The sequence below is a fragment of the Ipomoea nil genome, unplaced genomic scaffold (assembly GCF_001879475.1).
Source record: "Ipomoea nil cultivar Tokyo-kokei standard unplaced genomic scaffold, Asagao_1.1 scaffold2662, whole genome shotgun sequence".
Taxonomy (NCBI): domain Eukaryota; kingdom Viridiplantae; phylum Streptophyta; class Magnoliopsida; order Solanales; family Convolvulaceae; genus Ipomoea; species Ipomoea nil.
The window spans coordinates 1,961,981-1,980,973 of record NW_017619090.1 but is presented as its reverse complement, the minus strand read 5'-3'; the positions used below and the strand labels follow the sequence as shown (position 1 = coordinate 1,980,973).

Sequence of the window (18,993 nt, the reverse complement as noted above, 5' to 3'; positions counted from 1 at the left end):
CACTGAAAATTTTGGCCGTGCTTGTTGTTTTCATATCTCGACTATCCCTCATTGCTATAACCTTCATTTCCCATGATTTTGGTAGTCCACGAAGGATCTTCAGATTCATCTCCTTCTCAGTTAGCTCTTTTCCGAGGTCTGACAAATCGCCCATCAGCCTGGTGAATCTGAGTTCCATATCCATGATTGATTCATTTGGCAGCATTTTGAAATCTTCAAATTTTTTCATGGCCATTGTCAGTTTGTTGTCCTTTTCTTGCTCGTCTCCTTCTCCCAAACTCATTAGGACATTCCATACTTCCATGGCATTTTGACACTTTCGGACTCTTGGAAACAAAGAATCATCCAGAGAGTTGTAGAGAATATTTCTTGCTATATTGTCCAGATTTGCTCTTGTTCTTTCGTCCGTGGAATACTGGTCTTTCGGCTTTGGTATCATCTGTGTAGCTCCTGCTCCTTGTGCTGCTGCTTGTGCATTCGCCATCATGACCATGATTGGTCCAGTTGTTATGACGTCCCACATTTCATCATGAATAGAGCATAGAAGAGCCTGCATCCTTAACTTCCAGTCATCAAATTTAGCAAGACTAAATGCAAGTTGTCTAGAGCGATGTGCATGTTCCTTTTCCATTTTTTGGATAAAAAGTGTGCAAAGAAAATATGCAAGATTTTCAAGAGATTTTTGAAAAGGGATCTACCAGGCAGTAAATGCAAAGCCTTTACCGATCAAGGTATTGGCTCTGATACCACTTGTTGGTCCCGATAGAATGTAATGAGAGTCTAGAGGGGGGGGTGAATAGACTCTTTTCGTGAAAAGCCCTAATCGTCACCTTTCGGTGTTTAGGCGCAGCGGATAAGATAGATTCGTTTTAAATGCTTTGCACGAGTTTGCGTAATTAGGAAAACTTTCGGTAACGGTGATAAATGGGATGATACGAATGCAGAAAAGAAAAGCGTAAGTAAAGAGATAGAAGGGACAAGAGATTTTATAGTGGTTCGGCTAACGTTGCCTACTCCACTCTTCTTCCATAACTGATGGAAGGATTGCACTATCACTCTTTAGTACAATTACACAAAGACTTCCTTGATCACTAAGCCGGACAGCCTTCGTAGGTTTTTCAACTCCTCGAGTTTACTCCGCCTCTATCAACTTCTTCTCCTGAATTGAGGTTGGTAGAAAATGATTTCTTGATTTCTCCAACGATGAAGTCTTGACTGTGAGATATGATTGCTTCAAACAAATGGCAAGACTTCTTTTGAGATGTAAGAATATGATCAATAACCTTCTTCAAGTAACTTAGCACCTCAATACTGGTTCACAAAAGCTTTTTGGAAAATGAGAGCGTTCAAGAGCTTTTGCAAGTAAATAAGTCGAGTGAGAATGAACCAGCACCTTCTTAGTTAATGAAGGTGGGTTTATATAGGTGATGAAAATTCATCCGTTGGAGGGAGATGAAATTTTCGAACCTTTTAACCATTGGACAAGGACCGGGGAGCTTCATGCATTAAATGCTCCATTAATGAGGTTGCACCATGTAGCCGTTGAAGGTATGTAAAGCATTAGGTTTTGTCCTTTAGCTTCAGGAGATGGTACATCTTCATTTAATGCTTCTTGAAAAGTGTGTCCCATAAGATGAAGTCCTTATTGTCCTAGGATGTTGTCAAATCAGACAGATAGAACATTCTTCTCGTTGTCGAAGAGAAGTAATGCTTGATAAAGATCGTCTTTTAACAAAACTGTCCTTTCGTGCTTGTTGACAACTCCTGCTTGACTCTCGTTGTTGTTTTTCATGTCTCGTGTCTTCTTTCGCCTTGGAGACCCTAGCATCTAGTCATAACTCATTTTCGTGTGTTTGTCTAACTTAACACGAATTACAGAGGAGTTATGGCAACTCTCGTCTAGGACGAAAGCAGCGATTGAAAAAGCTGATGGTTAGGGGTCTACTTTCCTTCATTACATTGGTATCATCAAAATCCTAATACAATGTTCCTAACAAAAATATATATATATATATATATATATATATATATATATATATATATATATATATATATATATATATATAATCAAAAGCCCTAAATTAATTTGAAAATAACAACAACAACAATAATAATAATAATAATAATAATTATTATTATTATTATTATTATTATTATTATTATTATTATAAGTTAAAAGAATATATATTCTATTATTAATTTTTTGTGAACCAAATTAAATTCCACTTGAGAAACATTTCAATTTTAGAAATAATTGTACGCGGTTGTGAAATGAATAATGACTAGGAAAAGTGTGCATGAAAGAAGACTAAAATTGTACGCGGTTGTGAAATGAATAAAGACTAGGAAAAGTGTGCATGAAAGAAGACTTAAAAAGCAAGTCTACTGTCTACTAAATGTTTGAAAGACTCACGACCAAGACATTTAACAACCCTTCTTTATTTCCATAAAAATTACATTATTATCTTATAATATTATGAGGAAATGTTTACAAAAGATAATATAAATTAGAATAATTAATATATTATCTATAAATTAAAAAAAATATAAAGTTGAAAATAAATTTTTAGTGTACCTACAAGAACCTAAACAATGTACACGTAATTATAGATTTAACCACGTTAACAAATTAGAAGGTAAGAATATAGTCTCTGATTTATTTTATTATTGTTGTTGTTGTTGTTGTATGATGTGTATATTTTATACTAGTTTCTAATATGGAGTATATCTTTTAAATTCCAGGTTTATCAGGAGCAAAAAAATAATTAAAAATTGCTCCCGAATTTAAAAAATAAAAAATAAGATCTCACCCATTGCATGTATGTCATTCCATGTTATATTGAATAAAATTACCTTTGGGGTCGTTTGGTTCACGGAATGTCAGATTACCTTAGGTAATGTTAGATTGCTGGGAATGTTAGACTACTGGGAATGTTAGATTCCTGTGTTTGGCTAAAATTAGGGTATGTGATATAATCATGTTTGGTTTAGGGTTATCTTTTATACACACACTATAATATCCTTAACATATTTTCATATATTTTAATAAATTTAAAAATTAAAATAAATAAATAAGATAACGCTATCATATATAATTACATGATTTTTAAAATATTAACTAAAATTTTGAACGTGAGAAACAAAATTATTTTATATGCTAACATAACATAATAAACATAAAATATATATAATTACAAATATATATATATATATATATATATATATATATATTAAACTAACATAACCTAAGAAATTGAAGGGAATCATATTCCCTTCAAAATCCTATGTGGAGGGAATATAATATTCCATGAGAATGTGACATTCCCTAAGATAATATGAACCAAACATAGGAATGTGAGATTTGGAATGTCACATTACCTTGGTTATGTTATATAACCTGAACCAATCGCCCTAGTGTACTACATTTGTATTATAATTTATATTACACATAATTACATTTACACCTTTATAACTCAATTATTATTTAATAAATTCTAACTTTGAGGACTAAATAAATAAAAATTATAGTTCACCCTTATAATTACGTATAATATAATGACCCTAAATTAACATTTTTAAAATAGGGTTTAGAATTTGAGGTAAAAGAAAGAGTTGGAAAATAGGGGAATGAAAGAAGACTTAAAAAGCAAGTCAACAGTATCTATTTGAAAGACTTAATCAAACAAATATATATTACTAAAAAATGGTTTTAAAAGATACGGAGTATAAAATAAATTCCGTATGGTTGTTTGAAGATTTCAAAGTACAATGGCGGTTGATTACCGCCCATTTATGCCATATATATATATTAGCTCCGATCCGTTGTATAATAAGCATTTCGTCAACAAAAACACAAAATGAGACCACTTTACATGGCTTTAAAGACATTTCTCATATTTGTTTTTATTGTGTTGCAGAGTAATGTGGTTGTTGTTGTATCTTCCTCCTCTTCATGTGTATCACTGTCACAGCTGAGAGCTCTCAACCTTCATTCACCACTGCCGTGGTTGCCGTGGTGCGGCGACAACTTTTCAAAGAAGGTGATTGAATGGAATATAAAGGAGGATTGTTGTAGTTGGGATGGCGTTTCATGTGACCCTGCCACTGGTTATGTCACTGGACTCAACCTCAGTTTCAGTATGCTCTCGGCTCAAATTTTTCCCATTTTCAATCTTCACCATCTTCAAACTCTCAATCTTGCTTGCAACGATTTCAACTCTGCTCCATTCCCGTCCGGGTTTGAAAATTTGAGGAATTTGATTCACCTTAACCTTTCGTATACCATTTTTTCTGGTCAAATTCCTGCGGGGATTTCGATGCTGACGAGGTTGGTGTCTCTTGATCTTACCTCGATGTCTTCATTAGAGTTAAGAAAACCAAACCTTGAATCTTTTTTTATGAATCTGACTTGTTTAAAAGAGGTGTATCTTGATGGTGTAGACCTTTCTGCTCAAGGCTCTAACTGGTCTCAAGTCTTATCCTCTGCACTTCCTCATCTTCAGGTTTTAAGTTTGTCATATTGTCAGCTGAACGGTCCAATCCACAATTCATTTGCAACACTAAAATCTCTATCTTATTTGCAGCTTAGCACTAACATTCTTTCTGATGAATTTCCACAAAATGTTTTTCTCCTTCCAAAATTGAAAACAATTGACATCTCCAATAATTACCTTCTGAGTGGCCAGTTTCCAGAGTTTCCAAAACACACCCCTTTGCAAACCATTTCACTTTACAATACAAAATTTCATGGAGAATTGCCTCAGTCCATTGGAAATCTTCAGTCACTGAAAATTTTAGATATTTATAGATGCAATTTCTCGGGGTTAATCCCATCATCACTAGCAAACCTCACAAAGTATTATTGAGTTGGACATTGAAGAAAACAGATTCACTGGTTCTTTACCCCCATTTCATAGTACAAGTGTGCCAAATCTCTCGTACCTTGACATGTCATCCAATCTTCTCACTGGTGGAATTCACTCGTCTATTTTCACACTACCATCTCTAGCAATTTTGCACCTCAATGCTAACAAATTCAGTGGTGAACTTGACGACTTCTCTAATACATCTTCCTCTGTTTTAAAGGAAGTGCATTTGAATGACAATCAATTGTGTGGGGTGGTACCTAAATCAATCTTTCAACTTCCTAACCTCATTTCTCTATCACTCGCATCTAACAACTTTAATGGTAGTGTGAAAATTGAAATGTTGCAGAATCTCAAGAACTTGACATTTTTAGATCTCTCTAGCAATAGCTTGACGGTTGAAGATATTAATGATGGTGATGATGATAGAAGCTTTGACTGGCCTCAATTGGTGTCTTTGTATCTACAAAAGTGCAATTTATCTGATTTTCCCATTTTCCTGAAGACTCAAGTAGAGCTTAGAGATCTGAGTCTTGCAGATAATCACATCCGGGGTTATGTTCCTAGTTGGCTGGGGAACAACATCTTACTCGAGAACTTGGACCTTTCTGGAAATCCAATAGATTTTCTTGAACCATCATCCGTTGTGGGAAATAGTTCATTCAAGGTACTATACTCTCTATGGATGCATTCTTGCAACATTTCTAAGTTCCCTGATATCTTGAAAGGCCTTTGTGCTTTAAAGGATCTTGACCTTTCTGATAACAAGATAGAAGGTGAAATACCAAGCTGGATATGGATTGAGTCGCTTGAGCTTGTGAATATTTCTCACAATCTTTTATCTGTCCTTAATGAATTTCCCTCAAATATTTCTTTAAATGTGTTTGCTCTTTATCTTCATGGAAATCGTATCAAAGGATCTCTTCCATCTGGAATATGCAATATGAGCAACTTGAAGTATCTTGATGCATCAGATAATAATTTGAGTGGTTTGATTCCAGAGTGCTTGGTCAAGCTTGAAACTCTGTCTGTTTTGAACTTGAAAGGAAACAGATATCATCAAATGCCTTCTAATTTTACATTAGCAGGAAATCTTGTTACTCTTAATATCAATGGCAATCGATTGAAAGGGAAGCTGCCAAGATCACTGGCCAATTGCAAAATGCTGGAGATTCTTGATTTAGGAAACAACATGATGTTTGATACTTTCCCATTTTGGTTGGAAAAACTCCCTTCACTCAAAGTTCTTGTCTTGCGAAACAACATGTTTTATGGTGAGGTGGAGATTCCTAGGACAAAGTTTGTGTTGTCAAACTTAAGCATAATTGATTTGTCCTCCAATAATTTCAGCGGGAAGTTGTCCACATATTTCCTGCAGAGTTTGAGTGCAATGGCTGTGGGTGGGGAAAACAAATCACTGTCCAGCCTCATTGGAAACCATGATGGCTACTACCATGATTCAGTGACTATCATGAACAAAGGAAATGAGATGGTGTTAGTTAAGATTTTGACAATATTTGTGTCTTTGGATCTGTCAAACAACAACTTCCATGGCAATGTTCCAGAAGAGATTGGTGAACTAAAATCACTGGTTGTGCTCAATCTGTCACGAAATGCCTTTGATGGGCAAATTCCAACATCATTGGGAGAATTATCACAACTAGAGTCTTTAGATTTCTCACACAATAAATTCTCAGGAATGATTCCTCCACAACTCACCAGTCTAACTTTCCTAGAAGTATTGAACATGTCTTACAACCAACTAGCCGGTCGCATTCCTTTGGGTAACCAATTCAATACTTTCACGAATAGTTCCTACATAGGAAATGCAAGACTGTGTGGAACCCCACTCTCAAGAAAATGCAGTGAAGATGATGATGTACCAGTAGCACAAGATGAGAGCTTGGAAGGTGAAGAAGCCATATTTGATTGGAAGTTTGCAGTTGCTGGATGTGGGTTTGGGTTAGTTGTTGGGTTAACAATCGGGTTTACATTCTTGGCTGATTGGATTATTAAATGGGTCGTAAAGCAGCAGCAGAAGAAGAAGCAAGCAAGAAGGAAGAAGAAGAAAATGCAATTAACAGTCCTAAAAGTGAGAAGATAGCTTTTGTTTTGTGTTTAAATTCCCTAAGCTTAATATATATGTTTAATGCCTTAGCTTGTTAAGTTAAATAGTACATCTTCTTCTGTTTTAAAGTATTTGTATTTATATTTACATACTTAATGTCTTCGTTAAGCTAAATAGTGCCTAAATTATGTTGTACGCAATTTCTCAAGCACCTTTTTTAAAAAGTAGTTTTAATTACCATTTATTTGGTACTTGCATCAAATTTTGAGTATTTTAATACTCAAATTTTATGAATCATCAATATTTGAACAAATACTTAATACTATAAACAGATTATAGTGTATTCAAAACAAAAAAAAAAAAAAAAAAAAAAAGAAACAATATCCTAATTCTTATCAGATGTTGCGACTTGACACTTTTTTTGTTATCATTTATTGTGTTATTACATTGAATTTTTCAATACAAGAGAAGAAGAAAAGACAAAGAAAGTTAAATTATTTTGGGACAAATACCCTCTGGAGCAAGTGCTTAATCCCCTTTGGAGGAGTCTAAAATAATTTGGAAACCATTGTATATATGATTATGGAAATTTTCCAATTGGAACACAAGTTTTGATTTTGTGATGAATCTCGAAACAACAAAAGAAAGTATGTGGAAAAAGTTTTTGGAGATTGTTGAGAGTTTGAAAGTTTCAGTTCCCTTACTTGATTTGCTTTCACAAGTTCCCTCTTATGGAAAATTTTTGAAAGAGATTCTAGCTAAGAAAAAGAAATATGGGGAACGAGAGATGGTAGCTGTGGCACAAGAGTATCAGGCGTTGACCCCGGGAATTGGGAGGAATATACCTAAGCATAGAGATCCGGGGAAGTTCACAATTCCTTGTGTGATTGGAGGCCGACCTTTAAAGGGATCCCTTTGTGATTTAGGAGCCAGTGTGAGTGTTATGCCTCTTACTCTTTGTCAAGAGTTAGGGTTAGGAGAACCAAAACCAATCCAATTCACCTTAGAAATGGCGGATAGATCCATCGTAAAGCCTATTGGAATTCTTGAAGATGTCCCAGTTCGTGTGGACAAGTATTTTGTGCCTTGTGATTTTATTGTAATAGATGTCCGAAGGAACCTAGACGTTCCACTCATTTTGGGGAGACCCTTCCTAGCCACTATTGGAGCAATGATTGATGCAAGGAAAGGGTCCATGATTTTTTACTTTGGGGAGGAAAATGTGGAATTTAATGTTCTTGATGAGCCAAAAATCATTGAATGCAAGTCAATTTTGCACATCGACCCTACTCTCAAGGTGACACATGATGAGTATTTGCATTTGAAGAGTCTATGGGGTGATGAGATCAAACTCGCGGATCAACCAGGATGAGCACTCCATAACCAGGTTAGGTCGAGCTAGCGACGTTAAACTTAGCGCTTCATGGGAGGCACCCCATGTTATCTTTTATTTCTTTCATATTTATTGCTTTCTAGTTTAATTTTATTGTTTTCTAGATTCGTTTTTTGCTTTCTAGTTCGTGATTATTTTATTGCTTTTTAGTTTTCTCTTTTCTCTTGTTTTACTTTTCTTTTATTTTGCATCAGGGATGATGCAAAGTTTTAAGTGTGAGGGGGAGGAATCATTAATTTGGGGATATTTCTAAATTTTTAAAATTTTTGGTTTTGCTTGGATGACTCATATGCTATTTTTGGTGAATAAGTTACTTGTCTTAGCATGCAGTTACAATTACTCTCTCTTGTTGGTTTGTGGTTTGTTTTAGTGGTGCTTGCTGCATCTCAATTTGTGATGGATGATTTGAGGTGTAACACATATTTGATCTATTCCCTTGCCAATAGCTTTGTTAACCACTTAATAATTGGATTAATTCTTGATCTTGTGTTATGCATTGCTAGTGAAGGCTTATGTGAGATTCCGGTCATGGGTGTTTTGCTAGAACTTGCCTCATTACTCCCTAAGTGATGTCTAAGTTTTGCATGTTTTGAAGTGATTTAGGCCATTTTTGTTTAGCCATAGCCTTTAAACCTGTCCCTATATATATTTTTATCCTTCGTGTCCCCATTGTGCCTTTTGTTTGTTCAAATAAGTGCTAAGCACTTATCCCCTCTTTGTGATTGTTTTTCTTTGATTTACCCCATTATTATAACCCTTAGCCCGTGGCCAAATATTTCCCTTCCACCCTTGAGAGAAGGAAACTTTTATCTTTATCTTTTCCGTAAGAAGAGTTTTATGGAGTTGTGCTACGAAAAAAAAGCAGCTAGTGTTACAAATGTTCAAGTGTGGAAGTCATGAAAGTTTGGATTAAAATTATCTTGCTATATCCAAAAGAAGTCCAAAGACAAAGAAAAGAATGAGAAAAAAAAAAGATTGAAAGTTTTTGAGTTTGGATCCCCACTTTACCAAAGAGTTGCTAAGTTCTTAAAAGAAATTTGCTCCTTGGAATTATGATTATCTCATCTCTTCCAAATTTTGAAAAGTTTAGATAAATTGTGACATTCTCTCTTTTTGATTAATTTTTTTCATACCACTTCTTTGTTAGCTATCACCCGTAGCCACATTACAAGCTTAATAAAGTCCTATTTGATCTTAGCATGCATTCTTAGATTTGATCTAGGGGAGTATGAAAGGCAAGCCTATGGGATCTCATTCATGAACCGTGTCCTGCATAATCTCAACGGAGTATTTGTGCACACTTGATCCTCACATACTTTAAATTCTTGGTGCTTGGTTATTGGCTTGGAAATGGGTCTCTTATGTGCCAAACTAATTTGATTCTTGAAGCTTGTTGTTTTGTAGCAAGTTGGTTGGTGGTTTGAAAGGTTGTGCAAGAGAGAGCATGAGTAATTTATATGTTTTGACTTGTGATTTTATTCCTTGGTTTTGCTTGAGGACAAGCAAAAGCTTAAGTGTGAGGGGGTGATGTTATCACATCTTTGCTTGTTTTTATAGTTATTTTGAATCATCTTAGTATTTAAGTTCTTTAATTTTGCTTATTTAAAACATGTTTTCCTTGCTATTATCATTTAATTATGGTTCACACTTGTTTTGAATGTTTTACGGTGTTTGTTAGTGTTTTTGAACCATTGTAGGTTAATTCTATGAGCAAGGGAAGTTCAAGGATGAGTATGGAGCAATTTTGGGCAAGTCCGGGACCCAGAAGACTCGACACATCGAAAATTTCCAGTAGCATCACAAAACTGAGCCAAAGAGGCTCGACGCGTCGAGCCTTAATTCGACGCGTCGAGAATGACGCGACATGCAAAGTGATTAGTGGCTGCAATGTTTCCCAATTCAACTTCAATTCCAAATTCCAATTCCAACTTCAATTTTAAATTAAATACGGCAATTTCTTTATTTAAATATAGGAATTATAATTTGAGTCCAATTTTGTACAAGATTCCTATTTCATCTCAACTTTGTACCCACTATAAAATCTCCCCTTCCTCAACCCTAATACGAGACCGAGAGATTTTTAGAGCTCTTTGTAGACAAGAAAGAGAGAAATCAAGAGGCTCAAGTTGTCTTTGGAAGCAAGGAGGAAGCCACGGAGATTTGGGAGAATCGCTTGGTTAATTCTTGTACTCTTTTGATGATTTGTAATCCTTTATTCATATTTGCTATGTATAATTTAGCCATGCTCGGCTAAATTCTTTAAGGATTTTTGGGTGAATTTGTTTATAAACCTATGTGCCTAGTTCGTTAATTTCTTAATATATTTATGTTTGGTTTTATGATTTGTGTTGCAATCTTGTTTTAATCTGTTGTTGTTGGTAGTTAAAGGCCTAAATTACTAGCTTCACAGTCATGTTTGTGTCACCAATGGGAGTTGGGGCATAAATTAGGGCACACACGATTGCACCTAATGGTTGGTCCTTGGGAAAGGGGAACTTATTAGGGGAAGTTTATTCTAGATTATTGCTCATCGGGAGATGGTAGTAATTAGGAATAATTGAATGCTGATCTTTGATCTTATTGGGTGTTTAAGCCATGGGAGTGGAAATTCACTAGGAATAGAGATTACGGGAGTAATTCGATTCCACTTTGCATTCCCATACAAATCTTAATTCCAAACCAAATATTACAAACGTTAATTGGCACTAGGTGATTAAACATTGTGACCCCAAGAATCCTATTTTGCTCTATTGTCTACAAAACCTTGCTACTTATTTTATTCTGCTTGTTATTTTATGCAATCAATCAACCTTCAAGTTTTGTTCGGACTAGTTTCATATGAGTAACCTAGTAGCTAGTGATTAGTACCCCACCTCTCTGTGGTTCGACAACCCGAATACTCCGGGTATTATTTGTTTGCCCCAAATTACAGCAATCAACTATGATCCAGAAGAGTTCTATAATTCTATCAAGAACAAACAAGCCCCTTTGAAGACAGAAATCACTTGGCCATTAAAGAAGAAGTGGTTTAAGTTGAATTATGAGTTTACTGTTGACATTTTCAACAAGATTGTTGATCATAAGACCTCAGGCACTGATGATGTGACAAAGGAGAAACTGAAGATGTTGCATGCCTTTCTCAATGAACTTAAGGTTGACTGGTCGAAGATTATTTTCAATAATCTAGTTCACACCATCACCTACCACCGGAAAAGTCCAGGGGACATCGCCAAGAAACTAGGGTATGGTTTTATGGTAAGTCATCTTCTTGTCACTAAAGGAGTTTTGATGCGACCAGGCATTCGGCCCGGACAGAAAGCTTGTCACATGAAGCAGAAACCATCTGGTTACGACAAGTAGAAGGGGTTGGAATTGGGAATTCCCATCGAATTGGTTAAGGGCAAACGAAAGTCAAGAACACCAAAGGTATCCGAAGATGATCAACCCAAGCCAAAACGGCAAAAGAAAGAAAAACGCTCCTCTCGGGATAAGACGAAGGGAAAAGATGATGTACAACCGTTGTCAGTACCTCCAAAGTCTCCTCAAGAGAAGAAAGATCCAATTCCACCAACTCCATCACCGGAAACAATAGAGGGAGAAAAAATAGAGTTTAAATAGAGAGAAAAAACATTCAAAGTTGTTAGAAAGAAAATTTTGAAATCTTGAGGTTGATGGTTGGATTTCAACTATTTATATTTGAGAAGGAAAAATCTATAAAAGTCTTAAAATTAAAAAGTGTGCAAAAGTTCATAACTTGTTGAATACAACATGACTTTTAAAAACTCTCTAAAAGTCTTAATCGAATACCACACGACTTTTAAAGACTCTTTAAAAATCTTGATTGAATACTGCCTGACTTTTAAAGACTCTCTAAAAATTTGAATTGAATACCTCCAAACTTTTAATATTCATAAAAGTCTTTAAAACTCTATGAAAGTCATGATTGAATACACCCCTTAAAGCTAGATGCTTCCTATAGTTAGAGGTTGTTCAAGCGTGACAAAAAAAAAAAAAATAAATAAATAGAACTACACTGATCTGATCTTTAAGAGAGGCAGGATTAGGGTTTTCCAAATTGGGCAGCCCAAAACAAGAATATTTTACCATTTGAAAAATTTATCTTTTTTTCTATTTGGAAAAGAAAAAAGCAATCGTTATACCCTACACCACGGTGCGCGTAGCACTGTGCGCCGCGCGCCTCCCAAAACGACGTCGTTTTGGGAGGTGCGGTAGGAAGTTGCTGTGATTATGTGTATTTGTTCACACAATAATGTGTACTTGTTCACACAATTATGTGTATTTGTTCATACAGTTATGTATATTTTTTATACAATTATGTACATTCTTTTTATACAATTATGTACATCCGAATCAGAAAATTTGTGTGTATTATGTTAAGAGTTGATGTGTATTATGTTAAAAGTTTATGTTTATTATGTATTATGTTAGATTATGTGTATTATCTTTTAAAAAGAGTATGTATATTTTGTTATATAATTATGTACATTCATGTATACAATTATGTGTATTCTAGTATAACATTATGTACATTTTTTAACAACGGGTTTTTTTAAAGAAAAAATTACTACCATTCACTGGGGCGGGAAATTTCAATTTTTTTTTTTTAAAACGACGTCATTTTGCATTTGGCGCGCACAGTGCAACGCGTGCCGTGGTGTAGGATATAAATTGCCAGAAAAAAGAGTATAAAAATGTGAAAATGACAAAAAAAATTCCGTAGTGGCCCGTCTTTAAATGTATAAAAAATTCATTCATCCTAGTTAAAATTACTTTTCTTTATGAAATTTGAGATAATAGAGGAAAACATACATTATTATTTGAGAGTGTGTATTTGGTAAATCATACTTCTAATACACAACAACTTGCTAATTAACCATAATAAAAAAATTAAAGATGCTGGCAATAATCAAATTAACAACCATTCAAACACGAGAGTTATAGTCTATCGGCTAAGAAGATCGAAGGGTTGTTAATATAAACTTTATAATATAAAAACAATGATTGAATATGACATAAAACCGATACAAGAAAATTAGAAATAATTACAATGCAAGTAAATATAATGTAGTATTAGTGACCATATATCTATATGTATAGTACACAATATAATGGTCAAATTGCTTGATCTGGTCAAATTGCTACATGATATTAAAGTGGAGAGTAGACAGTGGTGTAGGGTCATTTTCACTGCATTTTCTTGAGAGTGGGATTCCACACAATCTTACATTTTCTATGTAAAAACTATTCTTGGAAGGATTGAATTGTTCTCCAAAGGAATACCGCCGGCTAATTGGTTGTAGATTCACCCCCACTGAAAAAGATGATTATTATATTGTAGATTCTATTTAGTAACGTTAGACTACATTTATATCTAACATTGTTCACATATGTTTAGAGTTGTTGACGCCATTGATGATGACAATTGACAACCATATTACTGTGCAATACAATACATAGAAAGATGAAAAGTATATCTTGAAATGATTGTAAATTAAAGTTGTCCCATTTTTGGTTTTTTCAGTTTTCTCTTGATCGAAGATCAGATGAGTACGTGGGACTAATAGCTAATGCAAAATCCATAAAATGTATTGTTTTCATCTCAAATTCCTTGCCGCCGGCTGGCAGGCCACTTAATATATATTCCAAATGGCATCATCTATTTGGTTTGTAGTGAGCAATTCAAGAAGTTTCACCATGAAAACCAAGAAGTAAGTGCATCCTTAGGCGGGATATTTGAGGTGCCTATTGCCTAATAAGCATTTCTCCTATTAATTCTCCGATCCGTTTTATAATAAGCATTTTTTCGTCAACAAAAACATAATTAAAACACAAAATGAGACCACTTTACATTGCTTTAAAGACAATTCTGATGTTTATATTAATTGTGTTGCAGAGTAATGTGGTTGTTGTTGTATCTTCATCTTCTTCCATGTTCATGTTGTCAACTACAACTACAACTACAGCTGCTGCATGTGTACACAGCCAATGGTTAGCACTGTCAAAGCTGAGAGCTCTCAACCTTCATTCAAAGAAGGTGATGGAATGGAATATGGAGGAAGATTGCTGTAGTTGGGGTGGCGTTTCATGTGACCCTGCCACCGGTTATGTCATCGGACTTGACCTCAGTTTCAGTATGTTGTCTGGTGAAATTTTTCCCATTTTCAATCTTCATCATCTTCAAACTCTCAATCTTTCTTGCAACAATTTCAACACCACTCCATTTCCGTCCGGGTTCGAGAAACTCAGGAATTTGACTCACCTTAACCTTTCGCAGACCTCTTTCTCTGGTCAGATTCCTGTGGGGATTTCGAGGCTGACAAGGTTGGTGTCTCTTGATCTTTCCTGGATGTTCGCTTTTGTAAAGTTAAGAAAACCAAACCTTGAATCTTTTTTTATGAATCTGACTTCTTTAAAAGAGTTGTGTCTTGATGGTGTAGACCTCTCAGCTCAAGGCTCTAACTGGTCTCATGCCTTATCCTCTACTGCATTGCCTCATCTTCAGGTTTTAAGTTTGTCCGATTGTGGTCTCAATGGTCCAATCCACCCTTCATTTGCAACACTAAAATCTCTGTCTTATTTGCAACTTAGCCATAACAATCTGTCTTCTGATTTCCCAGAAAATGTCTTTCTCCTTCCAAAATTGAAAACCATTGACATCTCCTATAATAGCTTTCTGAGTGGCCAGTTTCCAGAGTTTCCAAAACACACATCTTTGCAAAGAATTTCACTTTCTCAAACAAATTTTCATGGAGAATTGCCTGAGTCCATTGGAAATCTTCAGTCACTGAAATGTTTTTATATTCCTTACTGCAATCTCTCGGGTTTAATCCCATCGTCACTAGCAAACCTCACAAGTATTATTGAGTTGAACATTGGAAACAACAGATTCGCTGGTTCTTTACCCCCATTTCGCAATACAAGTGTTCCAAATCTCTCGTACCTTGACATGTCATCCAATCTTCTCACCGGTGGAATTCACTCGTCTCTTTTCACTCTACCATCTCTGGAATACTTGTTCCTCAATGATAACAAATTCAGTGGTGAACTTGAGGAGTTCTCTAATACATCTTCCTCTGTCTTAGAAGAATTGTATTTGAATGGCAATCAATTGAGTGGGGTGGTACCTAAATCAATCTTTGAACTTCCTAACCTCATTGGTCTATTATTGGGTTCTAACAATTTTAATGGCAGTGTGAAAATTGAGATGATGCAGAATCTCAAGAACTTGGAAGCTTTAGATCTCTCTAGCATTAGTTTGACAGTTGGAGAAAATGATGATAGAAGTTTTCACTTGCCTCAGCTGGAAAGGTTGCATCTACAGAAGTGCAATTTATTTGATTTCCCGATTTTCCTTAAGAATCAGGTACAGCTTAGACATCTGAACCTTGCCCATAATCACATTCGAGGTTATGTTCCTAGTTGGCTGGGGAACAACAGCAATCTCGAGGACTTGGACCTTTCTGGAAATCAATTAGATTTTCTTGAACCGTCTTCAGCTACAGGAAATAGTTCATTCATGTTGCTAAACTCTCTAAGGATGCAATCTTGCAACATTTCTAAGTTCCCCAAGTTCTTGAAAGACCTTGATTCTTTATCGTTTCTTGACCTTTCTGATAACATGATAGATGGTGAAATACCAAGTGGGATATGGAAGAATCAACTTCAATTTGTGAATATTTCTCATAATCTTTTATCTTGCCTTAATGAATTTCCCTCAAATATTTCTTTAAATGTTTTTGCTCTTTATCTTCATGGAAATCGTATGAAAGGATCTTTTCCATCCGGAATATGCAATATGAGCCTACAAGTTCTTGATGCATCAGATAATAATTTGAGTGGTTTGATTCCTGAGTGCCTGCTCAATGATGCACCACTAACTGTCTTGAACTTGCAAGGAAACAGATATCATCAAATGCCTTATAATTTTACATTAGCAAGAAATCTTGCTACTCTTAATATCAATGGCAATCGCTTGAAAGGGAAGCTGCCAAGATCACTGGCCAATTGCAAAATGCTGCAGATTCTTGATTTAGGAAACAACATGATATCTGATACTTTCCCATTTTGGTTGGAAAAACTCCCTTCACTCAAAGTTCTTATCTTGCGAAACAACATGTTTTATGGTCAAGTGGAGATTCATAGCACAAAGTTTGTGCTACCAGGCTTACGCATAATTGATTTTTCCTCCAATAATTTCACAGGAAAGTTGTCAACAAATTTCTTGCATAGTTTAAGTGCAATGGCTATGGTTGGGGAAAACAAATCACTACCCAGCCTCATCGGAGAGCATGATGAATACTATCATGATTCAGTGACCATCGTGAACAAAGGATATGAGATGGTGCTGGTTAAGATCTTGACAATATTTGTGTCTTTGGATCTGTCAAATAACAAGTTCCATGGCAATGTTCCGGAAGAGATTGCTGAACTGAAATCGCTGGTTGTGCTCAACCTGTCACGAAATTCCTTCGATGGCCAAATTCCAACATCATTAGGAGTGTTATCTCAACTAGAGTCTTTAGATTTCTCAAAGAATAAATTCTCAGGGACGATTCCTCCACAACTCACCAGTCTAACATTCCTGGAAGTATTCAACATGTCTTACAACCAACTAGGTGGCCACATTCCTTTGGGGAACCAATTCAATACTTTCACGAATAGCTCCAACATAGGAAATGCAGGACTGTGTGGAACCCCACTCTCTAGAAAATGCAGTGAAGATGATGATGTGCCAGTAGCACATGATGAAAGCTTGGAAGGTGAAGAAGCCATGTTTGATTGGAAGTTTGCAGTTGCAGGATGTGGGTTTGGGTTAGTTGTTGGGTTAACAATAGGGTTTACATTCTTGGCTGAATGGATTATTAAATGGGTCGTAAAGCAGCAACAGAAGAAGAAGCAGGCAAGAAAGATCATGAAGAAAGTGCAGTTAACCGTCCTAAAATTGAGAAGATAGCTTTTGTTTTGTATTTAAATTCCCTAAGCTTAGTATATGGCCCTGTTTGGTAAAAAATTGGCCAATAGGTCAATTTTGGCTTATTTGACCACTATTAATTGTTTGATTTAGTTAAAATATCAATATAAATGTTTGGTTAATTAGTTTTTTGCAACTCCAAAATGCTAAAATTCAAAAAGCTACTCTAAGCAACTTTTTCAATTAGCTTTTTGAGAAAAGAAATTATATCAAACAGCTATCAGCTAACCGCTAATTTACCAAACATTTTTCTACAATCAGCCAATGTTATCAACTATTTATACCCTCTAATTAACACAATCAGCTAACGGCTAACAGCTATCAAACAGTCATTTTACCAAACAGGCCTTATATGTTTAATGCCTTAGCTTGTTAAGTTATATAGTACATCTTCTTCTGTTTTAAAGTATTTGTATTTGTATTTACATACTTGATGCTTTCGCTGAGCTAAATAGTGCTTAAATTATGTTGTACGCAATTTCTCAAGCACCTTTTTTAAAAGTAGTTTTAATTACCATTTATTTGGTACGTACTTGCATCAAATTTTGATTATTTAATACTCAAATTTTATGAATTAATTTTTTGAACAAATACTATAAACAGATTATAGTGTTTTAAAAAAAAAAAAAAAAATGAATCAATATCCTAATTCTTATCAGATGTTGCGACTTGGCACTTTTTTTTTGTTATCATTTATAGTGTTGTTACATTGAATTTTTCAATACAAGAGAAGAAGAGAAGACAAAGAAAGTTAAATTATTTTGGGACAAATACCATCTGGAGCAAGTAAGTGCTTAATCCCCTTTGGAGGAGTCTAAAAGAATTTGGAAACCATTGTATATATGATTATGGAAGTTTACCCATTGGAACACAAGTGTTGATCTCTATTAAGCAACTCTTTGATTATCTCGTGACTTCGTGACACTTAACTATGGGGATCAAATTGTTTCTACTTAAAATCAAATTTTTATTTTTTAAAATCACCCTAACATAATAAATTGGTCCTTTAATATCTTATAGGGACATCAACCTCTCCCGAGGCAAATTATAATATGGAAGGTGAATTGCCCGCATGGACAGCTCAACTGATTATAGAGATAAAATTTGGAAAAAATGATCAGGGATCGAGTCTCACCAGTGAGGGGGGCTCCTTGTGCGCAGCAAGCAAAGGTTACCATGATTGACATCCTCTCAGATGCTCTGTTGGGTAGGGTTTCAACCTTTGGAAAGAATAATATAGAAGGTGAATCACTAATAAATATTTATTTTTAATATAGAGAATGTTTAGTTTTACGTGATATATAAAAAATAATATATAATTCATAAAAATTGAACCTTCGATATATTAAAAATAAATACTATGTTTATTTATTTTTAATATAGAGAATGTTTAGTTTTACGTGATATATAAAAAAATAATATATAATTCATTAAAATTGAACATTCGATATACTAAAAATAAATACTATGTTTAGTAGAGCTTATTTTAGAGTTAGAGCTTATATAGCTTATTTTAAACTACAAATAAGTTATAAGCTCTATCATTTTAGTAAAGCATTGGGGGTTTAAAATAATAGCTTATTTTGAAACGTTACTCAAGTAACCGTTTCAAAATAAGTTACTAGCTTTTTTTTTTTTTTTTATCTTTATTAATTTATGAAAATGATACCATCTA

At 34.8% G+C, this 18,993-nt stretch overlaps 4 protein-coding genes across 4 annotated transcripts; all 4 read left to right on the top strand.

Moving 5' to 3' along the window:
* Positions 1–3,768: 3,768 nt before the first annotated feature.
* On the top strand, positions 3,769–4,865 carry LOC109154928 (receptor-like protein 2). The gene is made up of 2 exons (XM_019302665.1): positions 3,769–3,774; positions 3,918–4,865. The coding sequence occupies exons 1-2, from the start codon at positions 3,769–3,771 to the stop codon at positions 4,863–4,865; spliced, it is 954 nt and encodes a 317-aa protein (XP_019158210.1).
* A 632-nt stretch (positions 4,866–5,497) lies between these two features.
* On the top strand, positions 5,498–11,686 carry LOC109154925 (receptor like protein 30-like). The gene is made up of 3 exons (XM_019302664.1): positions 5,498–5,676; positions 5,769–6,957; positions 11,396–11,686. The coding sequence occupies exons 2-3, from the start codon at positions 5,809–5,811 to the stop codon at positions 11,684–11,686; spliced, it is 1,440 nt and encodes a 479-aa protein (XP_019158209.1). The 5' UTR covers positions 5,498–5,676; positions 5,769–5,808.
* Positions 11,687–14,180: 2,494 nt separating this feature from the next.
* Positions 14,181–15,240, top strand: LOC109154924 (receptor like protein 30-like). The gene is made up of 2 exons (XM_019302663.1): positions 14,181–14,668; positions 14,785–15,240. The coding sequence occupies exons 1-2, from the start codon at positions 14,181–14,183 to the stop codon at positions 14,804–14,806; spliced, it is 510 nt and encodes a 169-aa protein (XP_019158208.1). The 3' UTR covers positions 14,807–15,240.
* LOC109154923 (receptor-like protein 12) lies at positions 14,815–17,300 on the top strand. The gene is made up of 2 exons (XM_019302662.1): positions 14,815–14,849; positions 14,936–17,300. The coding sequence occupies exons 1-2, from the start codon at positions 14,815–14,817 to the stop codon at positions 17,298–17,300; spliced, it is 2,400 nt and encodes a 799-aa protein (XP_019158207.1).
* The last annotated feature ends 1,693 nt before the right edge of the window (positions 17,301–18,993 follow it).